This window comes from Megalops cyprinoides, chromosome 3, assembly GCF_013368585.1.
Source record: "Megalops cyprinoides isolate fMegCyp1 chromosome 3, fMegCyp1.pri, whole genome shotgun sequence".
In the NCBI taxonomy this organism is placed as follows: domain Eukaryota; kingdom Metazoa; phylum Chordata; class Actinopteri; order Elopiformes; family Megalopidae; genus Megalops; species Megalops cyprinoides.
Genome location: NC_050585.1, coordinates 48,715,476 through 48,740,756, shown reverse-complemented (window position 1 = coordinate 48,740,756; position 25,281 = coordinate 48,715,476). Strand labels below are relative to the sequence as shown.

Below are 25,281 nucleotides of genomic sequence, written 5' to 3'. Positions count from 1 at the left end.
TGGTTTACTAATTTGTATTGGCACAGATAGGATAAGATTGGGGTTAAGATGACCACTTCTTAGCCAAAGATTGGACTGCTTTGATTGCTGAATCTGCACACTGACCCTGGACCCACAACTGCACTGCACATACCCCCAGTCCCACCTGGCTAAACTTGTTATCCATGTTACCCTTGGTTTAGCCAGGCCTGTAGACTTTACTTTGAACTGAAAGTTGGCCATCGTTCCACCTCGCCTAGCTCAGCTGTGCTCAGATGTGCACATATGGGGTTATTGTCTCTGAAAACAATACGCTGAGATGCAGAAAGATCTCATCTAAACTTTCAGCTACTGCCTCTTTTCGTGCCATTTAGAGTGGTCAGTGTAGTAGTGTTGCTATTGGGAAGTCGTGACTTCAGAGCGGTGATGACAATTATTTCATCAGTCTGTAGCAGTGCTGTCTGTTGTGAATTGCCCTGTAAAGAATGTGTACCCGGCAAAACCACGTGGAAACCTTGTTTTCAGTGCAAGCAATCTGATAAATCAGTTCTGCTGCTAAAATTCAATATTGTACATGGACCTCAGTGGTATCCCCTAGCAACAGTCTCTCGTCGTTCATTGGATGAGTGAGTGGAGCTGGATCAACTTTCTGCAGCCTCTAGCATGGTCATGGTCGTAGTGATAGTGCTCTTCTGAGGAGTCAACAGAATAAAAATACTTACCAGGTTTTGCGGATATCGGTTTATTAGTCTATGAATAGCCCATCCAAATGACATAGCCTACGTGCCAATGGATCCGCAGTGCCTATTGTAAACTGACGTTCGTGAATAAAACTTAAGTGGAAATCACATGTGTCATATCGCTCTCAAGCGTACGTCATAACACTGCGACGACGGGAATAGTGGTTAGGGAGGTCGTGACGTGAAAGTGTTTAAAAATGGTGGATGTTTTCAGTGCTCTTTGTGCGCTACCATTCTGAAACAAACAAAATATAGAACGTTTAGTTGCGCATGTTACGCTAGCTTCAGTTATTGTTTCTGAAACCGTGTATGAGCAACTTAACTGTCAAGCTACATCAAGAGATACACAGTATCGTTGGTTTTATTGATACGCAAGTATCAGACTGACAACAAACGACGGATTGCTAGCTAGCCAGTCACTCTCAGAAGAAGGTATACGGTCATAAACGTTCTGTTTTACATAAACTGAACATGGATGCGAACGTCTCTTTTTTAAAATACGAATTGGCGTCCACCATCGAGCAGGCGGTTAGATGCGCCGTCGAGACCGTTTTAAGGGAAACTGCAAGAGTAGTGGGAAGTAAACTATCTGCCGCTCATACCGCTGCTGCAGAGTCCCATCGAGAGAACCAGAGTTTGAGGGAAAGACTGGAGATTTCCGAGAGCGAACTGAAGGCTGTTCGTTACTATATGACAGCGGCCGAGAAGAACATTAAACAATGTTTGCTTCTTAATCAAACCCAGCCACGTTCACACACCATAAACACAGAGTCTCCGAATACCGGCGACACCATATTTTCCTTACCTTCCACATCTGATCCGCCTCTCGGTGCTTACGGCAGCGGCGCCTCTCGTAGGTCAGTGAAGTTCCGAAACTCATCTTCACGACCTCAGTTTTCAAAGTCGTTTCCAAGCGTTGGTCTCTGTTTGCCAACAGTACAGTCGGAATGGGCTAGAAGTGGAACGAACCGCAGGAGAATGCGGTCGTCCGCGTCTGTTAGTACATATCTTCCAAACCATGGACGGAACACACACTCCGATTTGCAAACGGAACACGTATTGTTGAGAACCGGAGAGGATACGGATAACCAGTTCTACATCACAGACGAAGGAGTCGCGGATAAAGGTACAACTCTCGGTATGGTCTTAGATTTTAACTACAGCTGAATTTTGGACCGTGCTCATTGCTGTACACTGGTAAACCAGTCAGTGTTAAAACTTGTAGCTAGCCATCAGAAGAGGTGCCACATGTCGAAGTATTATTATTCTTGTACAGGCATTTCATGGAATCTGAAAATTCTGAAGACCACATAATCTGAGCTCTTACATATTAGAAAGGAGAATATTAACTACCTTTTGTGTCTCTGGAATACTATTGGTATGATTGAATAGTGATAGTTACACTTCTTCTACATGTACTTCAAAGTTGTTCTTTGTAGTGGTGTAATAGTAGACTATTATTATGTCTATCTGCTTGGTGATTGACAAGCAACTATTATGATTTCCTCAGAGTACACAGGATCTCTGGGGGGAGAGGAGGATGCTGGGAGAATTCAGCAGGAGCACGATGGGGCAGTGACACACGCCGAGGAGCAGCCTGAAGTCACCAAGTTTGAGTTTGAGATGGGGGCCCCGGCTGGGGACGTGAATGAGCTGGGCCTGATCCGGGTGATGGACGACGGGGAGGACGTCAAAGACGGGACGGTTAAAATCGAGAACGACCCGGAGGGGCCTGCCCTGGAGCCCATTGTTGCGGAACCGTCAGCCTCGCTCCAGCAGATATCGCCCCCTGCTGGAGACAGCGGCAGCGGCGGCAGCTTGGGCTTCGCGGCGGCCTCTGCGGAGAACCCCGATCTGGTGGCCATGCAGATGCAGAGGGAGAGCCCCGACAAGGTGCACCGCTGCAACGTGTGCGGCCGCGGGTTCCGCCGCTTCTACTGCCTGAAGACCCACCAGCGCATCCACACGGGCGAGAGGCCGTACCCGTGCAGGTACTGCGAGAAGCGCTTCCGCCACCTCGACAGCCTGCACAAGCACCAGCGCATCCACACGGGGGAGAGGCCCTACCGCTGCACCCAATGCAGCTGCTGCTTTCGGGAGCTGGGGCAGCTGAAGAAGCACAGGCTGACACACTCCCCTGTTCCGCCCCCGCCCCACCCGACGCTCTCCTTACCCCCCGCTGCGCACTCCTACGCCTGGTCTCATCTCAACTCACAGGCCTTGGATTCCACTTAAGAGCGTGTCTGCCTATCTGATGACGTGTTCTCGGAAAGCAACTTTTTCATGTGCATAAGGGTTTGACTTAAGCATGAAACTGATTCACAGGCCTGAAAAGGTCAATCCTACCAAATGCATTATGTTCTCAAAAGTTTACTTTAATGTTTTAATGTTGCTACAGTGTAGTGGCAAAGTTGTGAGAGACTTGTGTGTTAAGTGTATAGAAATTAGGCATACAGTGACTGTATATTAGATATTTTTAATACTTGTTTTATCCAACACAAAGCTCCCATACTTTTTCCAGGGGGATTTGTAGGGGTAGTTAGGGGCATTCTGTGGGAATGAACTCCAATACCTTCAGTGTCCAGCCATGGATTCTGAATTGTCAAGAACAATAGTGACTCAAGATGCAGTAATTACATGAATAAGTTTTTATGTTTTTTTTTTTAATATTCCCATCATATGTCTGAAATCTTTTGCTTTTCAGGCTGCTTGTAGTATGATCAACAGGATGGCAATGAGATGAGTAACTCCAGCCCTTGAGGGCCTCATGCAGAGTTTATGCTTGACAGAAGTTGCAGTTTGGACGTGAAATCTGGTTACTCTCTGGTGTAGATTAGCTGATAATTGAAAAACATATTTAAAAATGTAAAATATGAAAGGACTGGGTCTGTCACTCCCTGGTTTTGGCTTCTAGCAATTTCAGCCTCAGACACCACATAGTCTGCACTCTGTCCTGTTCTTCGATTGCAGAACCCGTGGCACCCTTTTGTAATCCCGTGGTTGCATCATCTCCTCCTTCACCAAGGTTTTCTGTGCCGTAAATTGCACTAAATTAATGGTGCACAGTACTGGGATTTTGACTGTCCTGTGTGAGACTTTAACCGCTGTGTTTCTCTGTACAAGGATTACATTACATTACATTCACTTAGTAGATGCTTTTGTCCAGAGCGACTTCCAGCACGACAGAACATAAGGGTATCCATTCAAGTTTAAAGGACAGTAGTGGGTTCAGAATAAACCAGTTTTCCACACAAAGAATTCGTTTTCCAAAATGAAGGTTGACAGTTGCCAAATGGCTTTTTCTCAAAGGCCATATTCAGGTGTAGTGTTGGCCAGAGCTGTTTTGAAATAGACGTTTGATTTGTCTTGAATTTATGCAGATATGCTGAAGTTAGAAGTAAACCGCCACATATTCCACTTGTAGCCCATGTTTAAGGTTATTTATATGGTAGGTAGTTTTAAAAATGCTCCTATACACAAAGTCTAGTTAATTATTTTATTACACAGCATTGGTTTGCTGTTCCTGTTGTTATGCTGGGTAAAATCAATTCATTTTAGTATTTGTTTTTTTTTTGGAAACAATGTTTAAGGTGTCAGAATGTCCTGCAAGTACCAAATGGGAAGATAATGAGTGGCTGATCTGGTCTTAAAGAGCTCTTTGCGGTCTTACACATTCGGAGTTCATTATATTAGTGCAAAAAAAAAAAAAAAACATAGCCAGTTTTGGCTGCAGTAAAATGTGTTATAATGTAGGGGTTAAGTTGGAGCGAAAATATCTGAATTTTGGGGATTTCATTCTGTGACACTCATACAGTTTTCCACTCATATCCACACCCAAGCCATCCACTGGTCTCCATCACCGCCCCGCCCCGCTTCGCCCTGCCCCGCCCCGCTCTGCTCTGACCCCAAGGCAGCACTGAAGTGCATATGCAGTGCTACCCAGTTCCTTTTCAGGCTTTCAGGATTTCTGCTGTCTGTGATGTTACATTGACAAATGAATCAGTTGCCTTTGACTTCATTATTCAGGAGAAAATGTACTGGAAAGATGGGTTGTTTTTCATGGGTGAAATGATCAAATCAGATACTGAAACTTTATGTTCACTATGGCTATAGTGGCTATTGGAAACTCTGAACCAAACAATATATATGAATAAATCAAGAGAATCAAGAAATGGTGCACCTTATGGCATAGGAAACCTTTGTAATTGAAGTGTATGTATTGATATTGCTCAAAGTTGCATGTTGCTCAATACTTTGTGTATAGTGCCTTTGTATTGAACCACTGCTACCAGGAGTTGGAGATTACATGTGACAAACTTTTATTTCAAGGTGCACATCAGGTTTTTTTTTTTCTTAAACTAGACTCCTGTTATTCCCATAGTTTGGATACCTGTTGTATACTACTCTCAGATTAAGATGGAATAGTGTAATTAAGGAAATAGCAGAAATTGAGATTATCTTCTCAGATTCTTTTTTGTGCAATCGGGGTGGTTAACCACCTGCTGTGTCTTCTCTTTTTAATACATACTTTCAAGAAAAGTATTGGTTGAAAAATAAAATTCTGTCTCATAATTCATCTGTCCTAGTCGTCATACACCCCTCAGCATTTCCTGGCTGTCACAGGTCATACATCATCAGCTGACATGGACCTTATATGTATCTAGTATGTTTCATAGTAAGAACTATCATAATGAGAACAGTCAACAAAAAGTGTTAATTTCCATATGGAAGCATTATAGCACTGAATATTCACTGACTTTGACATTTTCAAATTGATACAATGTAGCTGTATTTTATCAGCCATGACTTCACATCTTTATTAGTTATATGGGATTGTGAGAGCTCTCATGGGATATGTCTTGGTCCTGAGGGTGCCTTAAACACACTGTTTTTTTCCCTCCCACTTCTTAATATGTCACATATTCAGACCTTGTAGTGAAGGGCGAGAGCAGTCACCCCACCCGGCCTCGAACCCCTTGAACACACACGCTTGCAAGTATTGGAACCATTAGAATGGTTCGCAGATGAAACAATATGATAGGGCTTCACACGTCTCCACAACTTAGCACTAATAATTTCTTTAATATAACTTTATCCATCTGTCATGTCCTGGCTAACCCCCATTGTTGTCAGCTGCGGCAGTGCACTCTTGCTAACTTAATATTTGTCCTCTATCTAGCCTCCTCCTTCTCCGTCACTGAAAAAAGTTTTTCCACACACTAGACTAAGTGGCATTTCCACATAAAGGAGTGAGTGGAGAGTAAGTGCCATGTCACAGTGTTCCAATTGATTAGTCATTCCCCCAAAGAGGCATTTAAAGGAGGAGCCTTCCACCTCTCCCTAAAACTGTTGATTGTGTAATTGTTTAATCGTCATTTGTATTTGTTTCTGAGGATCATCTCTCTTCCATTTTCCATCCTACTAAATAGTTTATCTTTATTCAATCAGTTTCATTGCCAGCAGCTTGTCATTGTCTGTGTTTGGTACTTGAAGAAACTGTTGGTTATTGAGCAACACCTGCTGCAATTTTGGTCATGATAAAACAAATGTATGGCTGAGAAGCATCTGATTTTTTTGTATGAGCAGGTTGGATGTGTGTTCCAGGCTGGTGTGGATTTGTAATTTTTCAAATAAATAATTTGATTTTTATTGTAAATTGTTCTCCTTCTGTGTGTTGTGTGAGAGGTGTTGGCCAGCTTCCCAATAAAGCACATCAAGAAAGAGAATCGGAGTTGACAGAAGATTCCTTTAGGGCAGTTCTCTGAGTTTTTACCCGATACTTCACCCACTCTTTTAATTTGCTTTTTCAAGGAGCTCTTCATTATCTTTAGCTTTAGCAACCATAAGAGGGAGACAGCTCAGAAGTGCTGATGTAACCCACATACAGAAGATGAAGGGTTTAATATTAGTGACCTATTTAACCTGTCTCTGAAAATACTGTGCAGTCAAGTTACTTAGCTCAATAAACTCCCCATATCACAGTATGTAATTACTCACAATTTCTGTATACTTTTGGCAGTTCCTGGGGGAAGTTATTTACATCAATTTATTTATCTATTCTACTAAATTTCAGAAAGTTCTATATGTACCTAAGGTGTATGTGCTAGCATACCTTAGAATGTGAAATTTTACCAACATTTTGGTAAAAATATTAGAACTAAGCACAATAAGAAAATGTGTGAAATGTGAAATTCTGGTGTTTGGAATGTTTTTTAGAATTCTCTTTTTCTATTCTATAATTCTATTATTTTGTGATGTCATAAACATTAATGTTATGTCTTTGTCAATGCACTGTATAAGAATTGTGGCTCTCCCTTTGCTTTGTAGCAATGGAGAAAGATGCTCCGCCACCAGGAAATGATGAACTGGAGCGGGAGAAAGAGGCCAGACAGTTGCTGGAGATGGAGCTGTCCATGGCTTTAAAGGAGGTGAAGCATAGCAAGTGGGCGCAAGCTAAAATGGAGACTGAGACCATGCTCCTCCTCCAAAAGCTGGAAGCCAGACAAGTCAAGAAGCAGATGATGAAGGAAAGATTGGTCAGGGTAATAACCCAAATAGAAGAAAATGTCCAGAAGGTGGAGGTGAGAACCAGTGAGCAGGCCACCATAAACACTGACTTCTGGCAGCACCTGGAGTATGAGAGGTCCCAGCGAGAGGGTACTAATAGGCAGTTGCAAGAGGAGCTTACTGACATGCAGAGGAAACTCTCAATGAGCGAAGCATCACTTAAAGAAAAGGGTCATCACTGCAGTGACCTTATGGAGGAAAACCGTCGCTTGCAGAAGGATGTGAAAAAACTAGAGAAAATGCTGCAAGAAAGAGAGGACCAGTCTATCCAATCAGGGCGTTATTTAAACAACTTGAAACGCGCCCTGGATAAAAAGGAGTGTGAGGTTATCGCATCTTCCCAAAGGCTGCAAGAGGTTCTGTCAGCATTTATAGGCATGGAGAAGACTGTCAAACAGCTTGAGGAGTCTCTGCGTCACATGGAGGCTGAGAACCTGAGACTGGAGGACATAATCAGGCAGCAGACTAACAAGATCACAATACTACAGCAGGAGGCCAAAGATTCAGCAAAAGTGAGGCAAAGTTTGGAGCAACAGCTGAGTTGGGAGGTGCAGAAGCGAGACCTACTGTCCCTAGATGCACAGCTCCCTCAGAGGCCGACGACGACAGCGCTGTTGCAGGAGAAAGAGCAAGCCGTCAACACCGGGGTCCAGCAAATCGGCCTTCGGGAACAGCTAGAACTGTTGCAAGCCGAGGCCATGCTGCTGCGCGAGCAGCTGGAGGAGGCCCAGATGAAGGCTAGGGATCAGGAGCAGGAATTGACGAGGATGTACTCTCGTTTCAACAGCGTTGTGGGTAAAATGCAGGCAGAAAATGAGAACGCGCAGATGTTGAATGAGCAGAGCCAGGTGCTGGCCGACCAAAATGCAGAGCTCCAGACACTCCTGGAGCTCCAAACGTCGGACAAAGAGACCACCCTTTTGCAGCTACAGCAGCAATTGGTCGATGCACGTAAGAAACTCTTGATGTGCAAAGTGTCTCTTGATGTCAGTATTCACCACCGGAGTGCTCTTGAGGATGAAAATAATTGCATGCAGAATGGTATGGACCGGCTGGAGGGAATGCTTCAGGAGAGTAAGGACCAGTATATCCAAGCAGAGCATATCATTCGCAATCTGAAGAATTCCTTGAAGAACAAGGAGTGTGAGGTCATTGCCTCCTCCCAAAAGCTTCAGGAGGTCCTGTCGGCCTCTGCAGGAATGGAGAAAACTGTCAAAGAGCTGGAAGAGTCCCTACAGCAGATAAAGGCTGAGAATACCAGATTGGAGGAAACAGTCAAACAGCAGGCTAACATAATCGCAGCGCTGGAGAAAGGGGCTGAGCAAGCCACGACAGCGAAACCAGGTATGAAGGAACAACTCACTCCAGAGATACAAACTGATCAAGGACAACTGATGGAAATAGAGCCAGCACTGCTGATGGGTAGCGAGAGGACTAGTGAGACCAAGGACCTTCAAGAGGACCTGCAGGCACAGCTTGAACAGGTCCAAAAGGAGTGCGTGCTTCTCCGTGAACAGTTAGAGGAGGCACAGAAAAAGGCGGAGATGAAAGAGCAGGAGGTTCGGGGCATCCAGGATTATTTCAATAACACGCTGACCGAAAGGCAAGCATATGTTGAGGGCAGAGTACAGACGGCAGAGAAAATAAGCAAAGAATTAGCCTCTAAGAATGCAGAGCTACAGGAGCTTCTTGACTTGGAGAAGACAGACAAACGGACGACTCTGTGTGAACTTCAGCGAGAACTAGCTGAAGCACAAGTGAGGCTGTCAACGTGTGAGGCATCCCTCAAAGCTAGCACCTGCCAGTGCAAAGATCTTGAGGAGGAGAAAGTGTGCATGCAAAAGAATATGCAAAGTATGGCAGCAGCCCTTGCTGAAAAGAACTCTAATATTATTACCTCCTCCGAAGGTCTGCAGGTCTGTTCAGGCTCTGCAAGCATGGAAAAAACTATCAAAGAGCTGCAGGAGACTGTCCTGCGCCTGGGGGCTGAAAACGTCAACCTGGAGGCCACAACCAAACAGCAAAGCAACACAATTGTAATGCTACAAAAGGTGGCTGAGGAGGCAACACAGGTGAAAAAAGATTTGGAGGAACAGCTCATTCAGGGCGTGAAGAGTCAAAGTTTGGTGTCTCAAGCTACTCACATAAAACTGACAGAGACAGAGGTGCAGTTGCGTGCTGAGAAGGAGAAGGTGAGGGAGGTCATGCTGCTACAAGATGCCCTGCAGAAGCAACTGGAACAGGTGCAAAATGAGTACATGACGCTTTACCTGAAGTTGCAGGATGCCCAGAAAACGGCGAAGATGAAAGACCAGGCAATGGTGAGCATGGAAAAATGTTTACACGACACTGTGGCTAAAATGGACGCGTTCAGTGAGGACAAGATTCGATCTGGGAAGAAGAGAAGCAAAGGCAAAGCTCTCCAGGAGGTTTTGGATTGCAACACCACAGACCAAGAGAGGGCCCTGCGGCAGCTAGAGCAGGATTTGGCCGACACAGAAACAAAGAAATCCAAACGCAAGGCACCACTTGACATCAGCGTTGGTTGCCGCAGCAATCTAAAGGAGGAAGAGTTATGCATGGACAGCGATCTAAGCAAGCTTGAGGAATCACTGCGGGAGTGAGGACAAACGTATCTACTCAGAGCACTATGACTATAACCTGAAGGATGCTCTGGCAGAACCACAGCTCATGGTTCATTTTGTGCACTTAGAAGCATAAGGTGGATTTCTTATAAAGAGAGAGGTGATCCATGTGAGTTGACTGAATATGACTAATCTTTTTTTTTTTTTGATTGAATCAATTTTTTCAAATTCATTTTTTTCTTAGTATGACTTGGCAGTTTTTATTAAATCTAGGCAGCTACTCACCTGAGGAAGTTAGTGGGCCAATACAGCAGCTATCACATTCTAAATATAACATTGTCAGGGATGTCTGGTGCTTGCGAAGACACTCCTCAGTACTTTAGATAGAATGCCAGTAAAATACTTTTCTGAGTAGAAGACATTCAGCTGACGTTTCCCTGTTCCTGATCAGAGGACTTAGTGGGAAGGAGTTATACATTTAACATTTACATTTATTCATTTGGCAGATACTTTTATCCAAAGTGGTTTACAAGTGAGGCAGAGTACAACACAAGCAAAAAGCCATGTTATGAGTCAACAATATCAGAAGTGCAGCATGACCAAGTTTCAGTAGTTGGCCAGAAAAGGCACAAGCTAGCTGGTAGAGATACAAACTAAGAGAGATATAAACTCACCTTGATTAGCTAAAGCAGATGTTTAGCTGAGAGCTAACTTAAAGCTGCCTGAAAAATCTCATTCTAAACAAAGAATTGTATTAGGAGGGATCTACACTTAAGGACTACACACCTAGCACTTGAGATGTTAGCTAGCTTTCTCATAGCATAAATATTCTCTATTACATTGAAGCTGTCTCTCCACCAAAATATATATTCCATTTGTACAGGATTACATACGCCACTTATCATGTGACATGGATGCTCCGTGACACTCAAGCGCAGAGGCTTTTAGTCTTTGGCAATATAAATATGTGTGTTATGCACAAACCCACTTCTTTCCATCCCATGAGTTGTATGTGGTAAGTTTGTGTGCGCGGTAAGCACGTGCATGATTCTTTCAGGTGTGCAGTCTGATACAATCCACAAACTTATTAAGGAGTAAGAGCTTGTAAACTGCACCTCTACAGATTGTTACCCAATCCCCCCACTTAATCATGTTGATTATCTCAATTAGCAACATCGCTAACTATGAGAAGGCCTGGGGAAGACTCATGCAATTGCCAGTGTGAATTAATATTGATCTTTATCACTTTTGATTTTGGCCAAGCAGTAGATGTTTGATTGATGTTTGAGATCTTGGTTAGCAATATCAATATGTGGCTTTACAGTGCTGTGTTTGTTCTCTGATATGTGAATGGCACAAAAATCTCATTTTCTCTGTTGGTCTCACAAAAGGGCAGTCTCATTTCACTGTTGGGCAGAAAGTATCCAACTCAAATTAAAAGAAGTTAAGGTGATGTCCTCTGTGTAATATTGCTATCTTATGTCAGATGGGGTATGTAGGGCTATTAACTCAAGATGCACACTGTGTTAAGAGGAAGTAGCTCATGTGTAGCAGCTATGTGCGTGACAAGCATTTGACTTGTCATAAAAGGCAGCATAGTTGGTGAGTCATGATGTCAGACCCCTTTCCAAGTACTCAAGTGCTGTTCATCTTTTTTTTTTTTTTCAGTAACCAATTTAGTCACACAATTAAAATTTGTATTATCTCCTGCCTTTAACAGGTCACCTGGGGCCAAAAGCATACCATCTCAACTTCCTTTGTTTCTTAATATCAATTGCGCCTGTGTGCACTCTTTAGGGATGGAAAAGCATAAAACATTTTCAGTAACCAAAATGTTCTCACTGTTCGGGGATTAATGTTTTTTCCGCCTTTGGTAGCTCATCTGGAAAATGAGACACATCAGACTGCTGTGTGCAACATTTAGGGAACTCTATGTTACTTCTCACTGAGTGGTCTCAGCTCGTGGTTACCATTGTTTATTTTAAGTGCTTTGAAAATGAATATTAAAAAGTGACGGTGGAGCACTGGGGAAAAAAATGCTAACCACTGTTTGGACGCCCTCCCCGAGACCGCATTACAGAGTTCCACTTGTTGAGCTCTCTGGTCTGCACGCCCCCGCGAGAGACGGATAGATCAATAAACCAATGAAAGTTTGCCGGGGAAACGCCCCTTACTCCTGTCTGCTGATTCTTGCGCTGACCCTGGACGGCCCGTCACATGCATAGGAGAAGAATGCGAGGAGTGGGGTAACATCTTTCCCGTCCGTTTGACCATAGGGTAGGGTAGGGAGCAAGATAACCGTTGTTGCTCGATAACAGCCAAACTGGTCCGTGGACCCAAGTGAAGTTTACCTGCACATGTCTTTGCTTGTGTGAGACGCAGTTTGCTGTTGGGCTTATTGTGTGACCACGGATGAGAGAATTTTAGAAATGAGTCTGTAATTTAGGATGACAAACTAGCAGGCTACAAGATGATGATAGCATTTGCAACCTTGCTGTAACTTAGCAAAAATTGGGTTGTTATCCCCGCTAGGCAGTTTGGTGGATTTATTTGTCTGAGCAGCTGTAACAACCGAAGCAGTGTCGTCCTGAGCTTGGGCGAATCAGTTCATTGTCTGCACGGAAGTGCTGCAAATCGATAAAATTTCTACAACTTAAATCAGTAACAGGTAAGTCCTACTGAATGCGTGTTCTACGTAGCTAACTTAGTGTTAAATATCTGGGAGATGAGAACATATTTTTTGCAAACGAAAAAACAGTCTAGCTAGCATGAGAGAGAGGGAGACGTTACAGGATTGTCTGCGTCTTGTTTATTTCCGGAACGAAGTAACCCGCTAACTTACTTGAATGAACCGAAGAAGGCTCATTAGCTAGATAATAATTTATGCAATTAACAATACCATATTGTTACTGTAACATTTATTGACACGTGAACTGCAGTTCTCCTGTGACCCCATCAACGAGCTCTGGTTGTTGGTAGTTTGCCACATACAGCAGTCCTATCGCTTCCGCTTACACGATAGGGATAGTTTCATTTTCAACCCGGTCTGAGGAAGTTTCCAGTTTCAATACAACTGGAAATCAAGGTGGGTTGAATTCACGAGTCAAAATTAATGATGCAGTCGATGCTTTCTGATTACTTATCTATCCATCATTGATATTTTATATGTTGAACTCGCGTGCTATACCCCTGTTTGAATTTCAAATTATGTTCACGTTGTTCCCGACTAGTGTTAGATTTTTTTTTCAGATGCAACACATCTGCATGGACCACTCCCACAAGTTTTTCTTATGGAATGTGAAATCATTGAGTTGTCATTTTCAGTTTTGCAGCTATACAGTGTCCACCCCTGTATACAAACGAACCCAGTCCCTTCAGCATTCTAATTCATTGACATCACAAATGTAACAAAAAAGTAAAAGGTTTTCCTTACCAGCTGTTGGTCGATTGCTCTCTCTTGCAGCCATGTCAGACGAGCGCACCGCCCTCCTGATCCATAGCGTGTACAGCGTTGCCGGCGACTCCGCGATGTCCGACTCGGGGCCGCAGGGAACGGACGCGGGGAACCCAGGCGGCCCCACCGCTACCCCGCGCAGCCTCAACACCTTCTTCGGCGTGATCGTGCCCACGGTGCTCTCTATGTTCAGCATCGTGCTGTTCCTCAGAACTGGTGAGTACTGCTGGGGTAAACGTCGAGCGGTGCACAGGATATTCAGTACCACTGATGAGATAAGTAAGCCAAGCTGCATCTGAACTATTAATCATTGAATTAATCGTTTTCGCTTTGGCAAAGGAGAATGCTCCAACATGCTCCATGGCTTAATAAACTTTATGGTCTTTTTAACCCCTAGCAGTTGTGTCTAAAGTTCTCCATATTTGTTTTTGTATTAATGAAAAGATATTATGTTTCATAAGGTTGTATATGTATGTCTGTCTTCTTCTGTAATTAAGAATGGTCAGAGTTTTACCTTCTCGTGTGATTCAAGTGAATGACCCTGCTCAAAAGTAAAACAGTTGTTTCCATACTTAGGATTTCAGCGCTTAGACTCTACCGCCTTGTTGTAAAATGCATACATGTCTATTGCTGTGGTAAGTTGTGGTAGCAGTTCAATAGTGATAATGGTGTCTCCTCCCCCAGGCTTTGTGGTCGGTCATGCTGGTCTGCTCCAGGGCCTGCTCATGTTGGCTGTGGCCTACTTCATCATCTCTCTGACCATCCTGTCTATCTGTGCCATTTCCACTAATGGCGCTGTGGAGGGCGGTGGAGCTTACTGTATCCTTAAGAGCCGTCTGATAAAATACATGTATTTTATACATGTATAAAATACATGTATTAATATAGATGTTTTAGGATTGTATGGATAGGAATTTTGTTTGAAGAAGTATTTGGTCCATTCTTGCCTTTCAGTTCACTTATGCTGTTGCTCGCCTTGAGCTGAATTATCACGCAGTTTGTTATGATTTGCTAACTGTCAGGTTATTTTCTGCTAGAAAGTTTGGCAGGGAGAATAATTCATGAGGAATCACTTAAAAATTGGAATTCATGAAACGGAAACTGGAATTGGAATTAAACGTCTGATTCTTGAGTCTCAGTTAGAATATTGCTCCTTAAAATATGTGTAAGTTAAATGAGGAAGTTTAAATGGAGGCCAGTGCTGACTGTTAACAGCGGTGTTGATGCGAAGTAGCCTCAACACGTTAGCAGATACTTTTAGGTAAATGTATGCCATGTTAAGTTATCTAGTTGTTGTCCGTCTGGATTTTAATGCATTTACCTGGCTGCATAGAATACATTCAGCCTGTTTTCTATTTTGTGATTATTTGCACATTTATCTGAGTCTCATTCATTGCTTTTGTAATCACCTCAGAAAAGAAAACGGTAAATGTATAAAGGACGTGAAGCACACACCATACTATGCATAGTTATTCCAGACTGGCTTGCTCACAAATCCTGCTGGTCCAGTGAGAGGCCCAGAGACATAACCAGAATGAAAAAAGACCTTTCAGCGAATAATATAGTCTCTTAAAGAATACTCTGAATAGGGAACACATATGTTTGTTGTTAAACATTTGACACCTTGACTTATTTGTGTGGCAGTTATGATCAGTCGGTGTCTAGGCCCAGAGTTTGGGGGCAGCATCGGACTCATGTTTTACCTGGCCAAAGTGTGTGCATGTGGCGTCTATGTGCTGGGACTGGTAGAGGCCATACTGGACATTTTCGGGCGGGAGCCAGGTTTGTCTTTCAGTGAATTTTTACTAATATTCCGTGGTGGCTATTTTTTGTTTTAATTTGTCCAAAACCTTCCCATTTGAATGTGAGTTCCCGTTGTTCTCAGCTGAGTCATGCACTTCATGTGCTATTGGGGCGGGAGTGTAGCATAGTGGTAAGCAGCAGGGTTTGTAGCCAAAAGGTTGCTGATTTGATTCCCCTGTTCCCACTGCTGCTGTACCCTTGGGCAAGGCACTTAACCCAGAATCACCTCAGTTAAATATCAAGCTGTATAACTGGATAACATGTAAATATTGTAACCTGTGTAAGTTGCTCTGGAAAAGAGCATCTGCTGAATGGCTGTATGCATCACTTATAATATTGTTACTCCTTGTATGGCTTTTGCTTGTGTTGTACTCACTCATTTACAATTACATTTAATAATTTAGCAGACACTTTTACCCAAAGCGACTTACAAGTGAGGAACAATACAACACAAGAGGAAAAAAACCATACAGAGTCAACAATATTAGAAGCGCTGCATGACAAAAATGTGTGAAAACCTGTCAACATCGCATTATTGGCATTTAGCAGATTCTCTTATCCAGAGCGACTTCCACACATAAGCCACTTTGGATAAAAGCGTGTGCCAAATGAATAAATGTAAATGTAGTGTTAAAGTAATGTATCCCCCCCCCCCCCCCCCCCCCCGCTCCCGCTCCCGCTCCAGGTGCCACGGTGTCGGAGGGCTTGCGGGTCCTGCCGCAGGGTTACTGGTACACGGTGCTGTACTCTGCGGTGGTGCTGCTGCTCTGCCTCGTGGTCTGCCTGGTGGGCGCCCACATCTACTCCCGCGCCTCCTTCCTCATCCTGCTGGTGGTGACCGTCTCGCTGCTGTCCGTCTTCATCAGCACCTTCATCGTCCGCCCACGCCACTTCCTCATCAGCCACGAGTGCGGCGCCAACAGGACCTGCGTCTACAACGCCAGCTACACGGGCTACAACTCCACCACGCTCAGAAGCAACCTGGGGCGTGAGTGATGCGGAGCCCGGGGTGTGGACTGGTGTCTGTGGCAGGCAAAGTGTAGTTTCAGGAGACAGCTACATAAGGCATGTTTAGGGTGTGGAAGTAGGATTTGCCACCCCAAAATAATGCTGGTTGTATGCGCATGGAATAAATGCATTAACAGATGTTGCATATTGAAAAATTAAAGAGAGCAAAGACCAATCAACCCTGAGTGTTCTTAGAGAACATATTGAGACAATCTAGAAACCATCAGCAGAAATATTATTTGCGCAATCTGTAAGTGTACATATTATTTTAACATGTCCTACACAAAAAATTGGAATTTGCGATGAGGCATAAGTTTGGAGGAAAATGGCATTATTATATGGGATCTCATGGAAGTTACTAAACGCTTCATTTCAGCCTTTTATTATTTGATGTTTAGATGATCCAAAAGCTTCTGAGAAATACCACATGAAAGAGACATTTCTAAGTCATACGGCCTCTGCCGTTGGCACTGTAGGAGGGGTATGCGTGAGAATGATGCCGCCCCATGTGAAAACAGGAAGTGCTGAATAGATAGAATTCAGTGTGTGTTTTTAAACTGTCTGCATGAATCACGCACAGCATGATGCGGCATATCTTCTGTTTCTCTTTTCCTCTGAAGCGGGCTATTCTCGGGATTACAGCACCAACACTGTCATGTCCTTCGCCACGGTGTTCGCCGTCATGTTCACCAGCTGCACAGGAATCATGGCCGGGGCAAACATGTCTGGTAAAGGCATATTTTTACTGTTGCACTGTATCGCATTAACATTGTTTATCATCATCAATGTCATTGATTCTCAAAACGTAGTCCTTGTTGTTATAGTTCTCTGCTGTTATACGATTGCTTGTGAACATAGATCTGAGTTTTCAGCTTGGAGCCATTTTAGGTTAGAGGCATTTTCTTTTCCTCCATTATTTTTGGAATCAACAATTAGGCAGGCTGTACAGGGCTGCCTTCCGTGTCTACTGCATTCAGACACGAATCGCAGAGCAAGGCCTATGCACTCCTCAGTACACCTCCATTGTGACTACATTTTCACAGTACAGGTTACGTAGTAGACTGTGAGACAGGAGAGCTGGAGGTGCCAATGCGTCTGTCACTGAAGAGTGTAGGTCTGGCAAGTTGCTAGGAGGAATTTAATGCATCAGCTGGAGATCTCCTACAGCATAGACGTATCTTAAATAAATAGCAATTGATGGATATTTGATTTGACATGAAAATGGCAACAGTTGCCTAGAATGTTATATGCTGTGACAGCAGGTAAATATGTGCATTGGTGACGGCAGCTGTCTTTCTTTTGTTTTCTGCCCTTTCTCTTACATGCTGTCTCTTATTGACTCGTCTGTCTGTAGGAGAACTGAAGAACCCCAGCGTGGCGATTCCGTGGGGAACCATCTCTGCAGTCCTCTACACCTTCACTGTCTATACGGTCCTCTTCATTGTTGTCAGCTCCACGTGCGACAGGTCTGTATGTCTGATAGGGGGTGCTGGTGCGTCAGAAGCTGAAGGTGACAAGTGTGGTTGTGGATAAAGGTGTGGGAGTTACTGCCAGCCTGTGCATATGCAGGTTTGCTTTTTAAGGAGTGCAGTCAGTAGTAGTAGTTTTCAGGAGGTGTCATCAACAAAATTGATTTTTATGCTATGATAAAGTAATTTGTGATTATCATGGGACTTTTCATTATGTTTTTGCAGCTTAATGCTCGCTGTACAAACTGTCTTTTTCTTTCTCTCTCTTTGTCTAACTTCTCTCTGACACACACACACTCACTCACACACACACACACACACACACACACACACACACACACACACACACACACACACACTCACACACTCACTCACTCACTCACTCACTCACTCACTCACTCACTCACTCACTCACTCACTCACTCACTCACACACACACACACTCACACACACACACACTCACTCACTCACTCACTCACTCACTCACTCACTCACTCACTCACTCACTCACTCACTCACTCACTCACTCACTCACTCACTCACTCACTCACACACACACACACACACACACACACACACTTCGCAGGTCCCTGTTGACCCAGGACTACGGCTTCTTCCAGCGTATCAACGTTTGGCCACCCTTCGTGATCATCGGGGTGTACTGTGCCTCCCTGTCCGCTGCCATGTGCGCCCTGATTGGAGCTTCCCGAATCCTTCATGCCCTGGCCCTGGACCAGCTCTTTGGTGGGGGACAGCGAGGGGGACAGGGCGGGATCGTGAGGCTGATAGTTGTGATTTGGGGAGGTTCATTAGTGAAAACTGAGTGTTCGTTTGAGTTGCATGTGCATGTATATTATGTGTAATACTGGTAGCCTTTAATGCTGATGTGGTGCTGGTTCGATTCCTCGCTGGGGTGTTGCAGTTGCCTCAGTAAATATCTAGCTCTATAAATGGATAACATTGTAAAGCATTGTATATAACATTGTAACGTTGTAAAAATAATTGTAACCAATGTAAGTTGCTCTGGAAAAGAGTGTCTGCTAAATGTAAATGTCTGCTAAACGTAATAACATTGTGCTGTAGGTTTGCCATTGGCACCAGCAGCTATCACCTCCAAGTCGGGGAACCCTTGGGTGTCAGTGGTTTACACCTGGGCTCTGGTGCAGGTGAGTTGGGGTGCTTATCTGCCTTTTTCTCATAACTGGCCTCAGCACATACATTTGTTTTGGTCATGTTGTACAGTGTGACATTTGCATATTAGGGCAGTGATGACCATCAGAAAGTACTGTTGGATTATTATGACTGCATCCTGCATTCATCTGTGATATTGGTAAGAATGGATGTTAATATATGCTGGCATCCCTGTGTTGCAGCACATCTGTGGTGCTTGATTGTCTGTGTTTTTTGTCCCTGTATTGCAGTGTGTGGTTTTTGCGGGGCAGCTGAACTTCATTGCCAGTCTGGTCACAGTCTTCTACCTGCTAGCTTATGCTGCTGTTGACCTGGCCTGTCTGGCACTTGAATGGGCTTCGGCTCCAAACTTCAGGTACCGAAACCTGGTTCTGTGTCCTTTCCTCTCTCCATTCAGCAGTACACAAGAAAAATGTTGGAGGGTTCCAAAAAATTGAAAAGGCCACACCTTTGGTTGTAGCCATAGCATGACCATAGTGCATTGTGCCCTTCTTGAGATGTTCATTTAATTGCTCTAGCGGGCATCTTGTCCTTTTTTTCCTGTGTGTTTCTAATAATCACTCTCTCTCCTTTTTCTCCCCTGCACCACGCGTGCCCCCCCTCCCCTCCCCCCCAGGCCAACGTTCCAGTTCTTCTCCTGGCACACCTGCCTGCTGGGCATCCTCAGCTGTCTGGTGATGATGTTCGTGATTAACCCTTTCTACTCCTCCGCCAGCATCGTCCTCCTCCTCCTCCTGCTGCTCTTCCTCCACTACAGGTCACCCACCAGCAGCTGGGGCTATGTCAGCCAGGCACTCATCTTCCACCAGGTACACTCACCTGGGCAGGTTAAAATAGCAAAATCCTCGACTTTCTGTGGAAGGTGTCAGTTGATGATTAACCACCAAACCATGAAGGTTAATTGTACTGTGGGGGTTCTGTGCTTTACTGAAGTGTACTCAAAAGCACACATCACCAAGCGTCAGACTCCCCCACTCCTCCTGGAGAGAGGGCGCTGTGTGTCCATCTCAGGCCGACAGTCTGTTGCTGCTCGTACAGGTGCGGAAATACCTGCTGATGCTGGACGTGCGGAAGGAGCATGTGAAGTTCTGGCGGCCACAGGTGCTGCTGATGGTGGCCAACCCCCGCTCCTCCTGCCAGCTCATCACCTTCGTCAACCAGATGAAGAAAGGAGGGCTTTACGTGCTGGGTCACGTGCAGCTGGGTGACCTGGGTAGGATGGGTGGAGGGAAGGGGGCCGAGACCTGAGCTTTAAAGTGCCTGTCCAATAAATGGTTGCCCATGCAGGGGACACTTGAAGCTTTCATTTACATTTACATTTACATTTATTCATTTGGCAGATGCTTGTCTCCAAAGTGACTTACAAGTGAGGCAGAGAACAACAGAAGCAAAAGCCATACAAGGAGTCACAGTATTAGAAGTTTAAGTGTTCTTTAACACAATATCAAGTTGTGCTCTTAAACACAACGTTAAGTTTAAGAAGCTTAAGTGAAGGCTCCCATTTTTTGAATGTTTGAATATTCCTGTGAAGTTTGAGATAGCATAAGAGAAAGTAACATGCTCTTTTTTTGGGGTCTCTCAGATTCCCTGCCCTCGGATCCTGTCCAACCCCAGTATAACTTCTGGCTGAGTCTGGTGGACAAGCTGGGGGTGAAGGCCTTTGTGGACCTGACACTCTCTCCCTCTGTCAGACAGGGAACCCAGCACCTGCTACGAATCACTGGACTGGGTGAGTAGGAAGTGTCCTTTCCGCTACACTGCTCTGTTACACACCACTCATTTACAGTGATGACAACACAGGCAGCTTGTGCAGAATCCATTTATAGTACCAGATGTCAGAGTGTACAGAGGAGCTTCCAAAGGTGAAAGCAGAAGTATGCTTCAGATTTAGAGAAGTTCCATGTCCTTCAGTGTTCAGCACAGTAGTGCAAAGTTGAGTTATATCCATCATAAAGTGAGTAACATTTTTTGGATCAGAGGTCCAAAAACACAAATTAAAATGGATACGAAATAGAAAATGATAAACCAAAGTGGAAAAAAATATAAAAGTGGATACTGATGTAGGTTAGAAGGTCTGTCTTTCTGAGGCTATTTTTATCCTTGCAGAAACAATTGTACAGTTGTTCTGAGGTCAGTGAGTGTCATAAGTGTTTTTTTCAAGTACATTAATGTCTTTCAGTCTTGTCTGTTTTATTTTATTATCTCTGTTCTCCTCTTTCTCTGATTTTCCACTGTCATCACCTGTACAGGAGGCATGAAGCCCAACACCCTGGTTTTGGGTTTCTATGACAACTGTGTCCCAGATGATTACTTCCTGCAAGATCCTGCATTCTCTCAGGGGACAGGGGGACACAAGGATGGTGGTGGAGGGGACAATTTCGGGGTGGACCTGCCCTCTCTGCAAGCTCATTTCCCCCCTGTCCGTGACGTGGAGACCCCGCACTGTCTGTCCGTGGAGGAGTACGTGGGCATCATCTCCGACGCCATCAAAATGGGCAAGAACGTGTGCCTGGGGCGCTACTTCTACCAGCTGGAGGGGGAGAGCAACGCGGTGAAGAACGACGGGGTGGAGAGGACCATCGACGTGTGGCCGCTCGACCTGCTGCAGCCCGGGAGCAGCAGCAGCTACGTGGACGTCTGCAGCCTCTTCCTGCTGCAGATGGCGTGCGTGCTCAACATGTCCAACAGGTGGCGCCGCGCCAGGATGCGGATCTTCCTGTGCGTGGAGGCCGCGCTGGGCGACCAGGGCTGGATGGCGAAGGAGGAGACCCTGCGCGACTTGCTGAGGAAGCTGCGAATCCGGGCCACCATAAAGATCGTGCAGTGGGATGCGGTAGTGGGGCTGCACGGAGGGGGGAGTGAGCAGCGTGCCCCCAACCCGGGAGACGGGGGTGTAGGAGAGGAGGGGCTGGGTGGCGGGGCAAGGGCGCTACCTCACCTCTCAGAGAGCTTCCTGACAGGAGTGAACGGCCTGCTAACGGAACACAGCGCCCATGCTGCTGTCCGCTTCCTGTATTTGCCCCGCCCCCCTGCTGCCTCCAGCCAATCCCAGCAGTACTTGGCCCAGCTGGAGGCTGTGACACATGGCCTGGGCCCCACCCTCCTCATCCATGGTCTCACACGGGTCACTTGCACTGAGCTCTGAAGGTATGTTTGTGTGTGACAGAGAGAATCGCAAACCAGTTCTACAGCTTCTGCTGTGTTGACACAGTACTGAGAATGACATTTTGTTTAACTTTCAGTTGATCAGGAAATGTACAGGTTGCTTAAAATCTGACTGCCCTCTGGCATCCACTTATTTAATAATATGGTAATTAAAAGCTGGCTGTTCTTGCAACAGTAGCATTTTTTTCAGTGGACGATGGATTTGACTTAACCACACACACATGTATACTGATGAATTATGTCTACAGCCAGTTTGGGATCTTTTTAGCTGTAAAAAGCTAGAAGAAAAGCTTTAAATGAAATTGCATCATCCACAGGAGTATGAGGTTCATATGTGGAGCTTTTACCGCATGTCTGCACTTGTCTACGTTGTGAATTGTAATATTTCTCTTGTTTATCTTTGCTTGACATGTAATTTATGTTCTGTAAGGTATAGAGGCAATCTGTTACAGGCTAGGAGGTGTTTGACTTTAAACCTTGGGAAAAATGTTTGTTCAGACATGCTAAGCTCCATTGGTTCCGACACCACCCCATCAGTGACATTTTAGAAGATGTTTTGGCCAACGATTAGAAATCAGTGTTGCTTTGGAGAAACAGGAGGAGAGGGTGGTAGTATCATAACCCCTTTTCTATTCTCGGTGCCTTTTTAACTATAAGGCACAAAGGATCATCATATCAGTGATTAGACTGGGAAAGGGACCTTGTATGTACTAAAAATTCTTTGAAAGGTGGACACGGTGACCTGTGTGCGGTCACGACCAATGGTGGATGCTTATTGCAGGTACATTCCCCATTGTTTTGCAGTATACATTCCCAGTTAATTACTAAGTGCATGTAGTGCTATTGCTTCTCTCAGGGTTTTATTCTCAATATTATTGATAACCTATGTTTTTGAGTGGACCAAACAAATGTTTGTCAGATCATTAACTAAGCTGAGTCATGGATCCATGCTCCTGTCATTTTCAAATACAGGAATAGGTTTAGTTTCATGGGTTTCCCCAAAGTGGTGATATCCACACCAGCAGACAGCAGAATTCTGGTGCTGATGATTTTGCTGTGTGTGACGGTGGACCCGCCTCATCATCACTCTAGTCTGTTATGACAACTGATTGTCAGAAAGTTCACATGGAAAATCATGTGCCCCTTGATGAACCGTTACGCAAGCTCTCTTGGCAGTGACAGTTACACATTTGAAAGTTCTCCTTTTTACTCTAGGACAGCGGATTCATCACCCCACTAGCGCTTCCTAGAAATGGGCTTTGGCCCCATTTATGCATCGACCATTTCTTTATAATAAACATTTCACTTCGGTTTTGGAAGGAATACAGGTTTGTCAGATGTGGATAATTTTCCCTAAATGTTCACATTCCTATGGTTTTCGCTAGTTTACTGATAGTGTGTTGCATTGGACCTTATAGACTTAATTTGAAAGTGTTACTTTGTTGTTTGTTACACAAGCCTGCACAAAGCAGGGTCTTTGTTGCATCATGCAGTGATCGTTGTTGCTGAGAAAGAGGGAAATATTTTTCTTGTGGCAGGTATGCAAGATGGTAAATAGATTGATACATAGGAATACCTGGGCTTAATAGGTCATGAATACAACAAATGGTAGTTTAACAAAAACATACTAGTGCTTGCAGATGAATTTTCAGCCTCAGTATAAGAGACAATAGCTATTGACAGCTTGCTATTCGCATAATTTATTTAGCTAGCTGGCTGAAGTAAATTGTCATCTCTTTTTTGGAGTGTGAGCTAGTGGGGTAACTGGGCTGACATTAGCTTGTTGCAGTTGCCTCATGTGCAATTGACCACAACAAATGCAACAGCCGTTTTGAGGAAATTGCAACCTTTATGAACCTTTCTGCCACAATTTCTCAGAATGTCAATTTTGAAATTTTACTTTTCTAGACGTAAACATGTCACATCTTACAGTACCGGAAGAAAATCACAGGAAACAATGTAATTGTTTTATTCACCCAGTGTTTCAGAACATGCTTTGTTAATTCTCTGATTTAATACTGTTAGTCCTCAAATATGAAAGAACTGTCTCACCATCAACAAATGTTCATTATGCATTACGATACATCACCTCTGGCTTTAAGTGATCATAAGTATTATGTATAATCATTTTTTTACATTGTATCTGAGCATACCCAGGATAGGAGTACATTAAGGGAGAAACAGGAGGTATTTAAATATGGGAATGGGTTTTCTACTGTATGCTAGTTGGCTCCTGTTTTGGAAATTTGAAATTGTGTGTGAGATATGTTTTGGTTGGCACAGTGTAAACTCAGGTCCGTTGTAATTATTGGTTGTGTTTATCTCTTTTACTGCTATGCTTTATCTACCTCTATGGGTTAGAAACGGAACATAGTCGTGCAGATTCAGCTGCTTCAGTCAAGCTTCATCCTTATTCCCTAAAGGCCGCTGCTTGTAGTCTTTTGTCCCGAAAGACCAGCAGGGTTTTTTTCCCAGCTATCTTTGAAACCAGAATGATTACTTCATTTGGGTGGTTTGGTAGATTTGGAAACCTGCTGGCCATTCAGGGACCAGATGAAAATCTCCTTTTTACATGAATGCTGTTCAGTTTGAGAGAGTCTAGGGACGAACACAAACCATAGCGCACAGCTTTATCAAGAAAGGGAGATCTCCCCTCTGAATTTGGTTAAGCCCCCCCCATATGTTCGATCTGGAGATAACTCTGGCACACCTGTAATGAAATTCATGTCTCATGGTGAAAATGCATCACTTTGGCTTAAGAACACACAGCGTAAACTACGACTGTAAACTGTGACTAGCCAAGCGTATGTTATGGGTGTATGGATGTATCTGTGTTTTTCTATGTGTTCTGCATGCAGGTATGAGAGCATTGTTACACTTTTTTGCAAGTGTTAACCAAAAGCCACGTCATGACAATGTATAGTGTATGCAGTTGTTGAGGTTTACCATTTATTACCTGTGTGCAATAAAATGGTAAATCTGTCCTTTGTTTTACTTTATTCATGTGTTTTCTGCATCCACGCACGTGCCCTTTCATTTTTCTGCTTTTGTCAAACCGTTCTGGTCAAGACTGTAGTTGAAATGTAGAGACATTCCTCTACTATGCCTGAACCAGTGAACTTCAAATGGGTAAGGTGAGTAATTCGGTTTAATGTTTAGTCCACACACCGAGTACATCATGAGTTTTCCTCCATTCCTGAACAACCTTTCCCTAATTATTAGCTGGTATTGGCACCCTCAAAGTCTTGGTTAAAGCAGAGGGGCACCTAAGAGCTAATGTGTTAAAGTAGATGGCTAAACACACACAGAGGAAGTGACAA

General features: G+C 44.2%; 2 protein-coding genes across 2 annotated transcripts; both read left to right on the top strand.

The window, feature by feature from the left end:
- Nucleotides 1-1,637: 1,637 nt before the first annotated feature.
- Nucleotides 1,638-2,954, top strand: LOC118774564 (zinc finger and SCAN domain-containing protein 12-like). The gene is made up of 2 exons (XM_036523914.1): nucleotides 1,638-1,845; nucleotides 2,230-2,954. Exons 1-2 carry the CDS (start codon nucleotides 1,698-1,700, stop codon nucleotides 2,952-2,954), a joined length of 873 nt encoding a protein of 290 aa, XP_036379807.1. The 5' UTR covers nucleotides 1,638-1,697.
- A 9,150-nt stretch (nucleotides 2,955-12,104) lies between these two features.
- On the top strand, nucleotides 12,105-24,862 carry LOC118775608 (solute carrier family 12 member 9-like). The gene is made up of 14 exons (XM_036525603.1): nucleotides 12,105-12,539; nucleotides 13,335-13,541; nucleotides 14,010-14,144; nucleotides 14,970-15,107; nucleotides 15,814-16,116; nucleotides 16,757-16,864; nucleotides 17,491-17,602; nucleotides 18,192-18,349; nucleotides 18,689-18,771; nucleotides 19,027-19,151; nucleotides 19,413-19,605; nucleotides 19,835-20,009; nucleotides 20,379-20,525; nucleotides 21,046-24,862. Exons 2-14 carry the CDS (start codon nucleotides 13,337-13,339, stop codon nucleotides 21,939-21,941), a joined length of 2,778 nt encoding a protein of 925 aa, XP_036381496.1. The 5' UTR covers nucleotides 12,105-12,539; nucleotides 13,335-13,336; the 3' UTR covers nucleotides 21,942-24,862.
- The last annotated feature ends 419 nt before the right edge of the window (nucleotides 24,863-25,281 follow it).